Source organism: Lipotes vexillifer, unplaced genomic scaffold (genome assembly GCF_000442215.2).
Source record: "Lipotes vexillifer unplaced genomic scaffold, Lipotes_vexillifer_v1.1 scaffold1227, whole genome shotgun sequence".
In the NCBI taxonomy this organism is placed as follows: Eukaryota; Metazoa; Chordata; class Mammalia; order Artiodactyla; family Lipotidae; genus Lipotes; species Lipotes vexillifer.
The window spans coordinates 534,788-536,694 of NW_006790683.1; the positions used below are offsets into that span (position 1 = coordinate 534,788).

At 42.7% G+C, this 1,907-nt stretch overlaps 1 protein-coding gene across 1 annotated transcript in view; it reads left to right on the forward strand.

Moving 5' to 3' along the window:
• Nucleotides 1–1,907, forward strand: part of LARS2 (leucyl-tRNA synthetase 2, mitochondrial) — a 163,842-nt gene that overhangs the window by 119,087 nt on the left and 42,848 nt on the right. The window contains exon 12 of the mRNA XM_007463898.1: nt 887–985. Within this exon, the coding sequence (XP_007463960.1) occupies nt 887–985 (99 nt within the window). The remainder of the gene's footprint in view (nt 1–886; nt 986–1,907) is intronic.

The following is a 1,907-nucleotide window of genomic DNA, read 5'->3' on the forward strand; positions in this document are numbered from 1 at the left end:
TCAGCAGTTGGGTGCTTGTGGAACCTTAGTCCTCCCCAGGCATCTGCATGCCTAGGATGAGGATTGCTTTTTCTTTTCAACCCTTTACACACCAAGCATCTCACTTCATTCACTTTCTTGAACAGTGGGGCTATCTTCACCCTTCTATAAGGAAGCTTCCTTTAGGCAGTGGTGTGTTGGTAAGTGTGTACTAAATAGCTCTCTGGAGGGGAGCTTCTGATTTGTAGTGTTAGCCCATTTCTGTGGTATAGGTACTTCCACCAAGGGCTAATTTCAGACTACCAACTTGGCATCATTTGTCCCAGAGTTGGGAAGCGATCCCAAGTTAATCCTCACAAGCTGGTATGAGGTGGCTCCAGCATACCTCTGCCTTTGGGCTCCCAAGGTGATTTATCTTCCTAAGGTCACCTCTTGTGGATTTCTGCTCCCCTTACCCAAGAGACAGAGATAGAAAAAACCCCAAGTTCATTTTTCAGCACCGTATCTCACTACATTTGGTTTTCAGCTTTTCTTCATAAACTGATTTGCCTCATACGCATCATAGAGTAGGCATTGGCTGAAGGCAGTCTTGATATGCCTAAAAGAGAAGTGAATGCAGTAAAGAGACAAGATTCCTGTTAGATATTCTACCATGTTAAATTCAGAGAAGTACAGAATAGGGCTTTTAATTGTTGAAGATTTAAATGTTTATTTTGTAAGTTTCTTTAAAACATCATGTACTCTGCAGTACAAAGAGAGTCCACACTGTGAATTATCTTTTCATGATGGGGCATTGTTCTTATGACATTTTAAATTCATAATGATTGTCATAGCTTTCTCAAAAGCTGGTGGAAAATGCATTAATATTTAAAAAGAAACCAATCAATGAACTTCATTTATTTCTTAGGTGCAAGGGAGCAGCCACGAGAGAGACAGACACGATGGATACCTTTGTTGATTCTGCTTGGTACTACTTCAGATATACCGACCCTCAGAATACTCAGAGGTAAAGAAAGCCCTGCTGAATTCCTGAGAGTGTGTCAGTCTGGGTCTTCCAAGAAGCAAACACCAAGATGGAATTCGATGGGCAAGAGATTTATGGAGGCAAGTGCCTCTAGGGAATAAGGAGGTGAGGGAGCAGGAGTTGGCAGGGCGAGCCCTTGACCGTGATGCTGGTCTGACACCTGTGAAAGGAGAGGGCGGAGGTAGGAGGATGGCGTAGGAAGAGCCTCAGACCGCAGTGCAGCTTGAGAAAGTCTAGAGCAGGCTGACGGGAAGCCTCAAGCAAAGCTTGTCCATTAGAGAGTCCCAAGTCAGGAGGAAACGCCTGCTGTGGTCCGCTCCCTATAGGAGGGCATGGACTGTGTGAACACCCAGTGGCTCCAAAGACAGAAGAGCTAGAAGCTGTTGATCAATTGTGCCCTTTGAAGCAGGCTCTTGTAGGGAGTGTGTTCGATTATTAAATTAGATTCTTCACAGCCAAGTGAGTCCCAGGTACAAGAAAAATGAAAAACAGAAAAAGGAAGGAAGTGCTAATACCCTCGTTGGCCCTGTGGTGAACTGCATTTATGCAGTTGTAAAGGTGTAATGTTACTTACTTAACTGAAAATAATGATGTAACTATTCAGGGAGGATAGGAGGTAGGGAGTGTGAGAGAGCTGAGAAGCATGACTTCTTAGCACATACAGTCGCTAGATAATTTCCAAAATTGATAAACGAATAAAGAGCATAAACATTTTTTAATAATTGCCAGAAAAAACATCTGAAAGAATTAAAAGTGGCTAAGCGACAGGTGAGGGGTGGGAGGGAGGTTAGTGAAGGAATGGGATTGGAGACCACTGTTTTAATTATAAACCTTTTGGTACTATTTGATTTTTTTCAGCTATGTGCATGTGCTTCTTTGACAAAAATAATAAATAAGGGAAAGA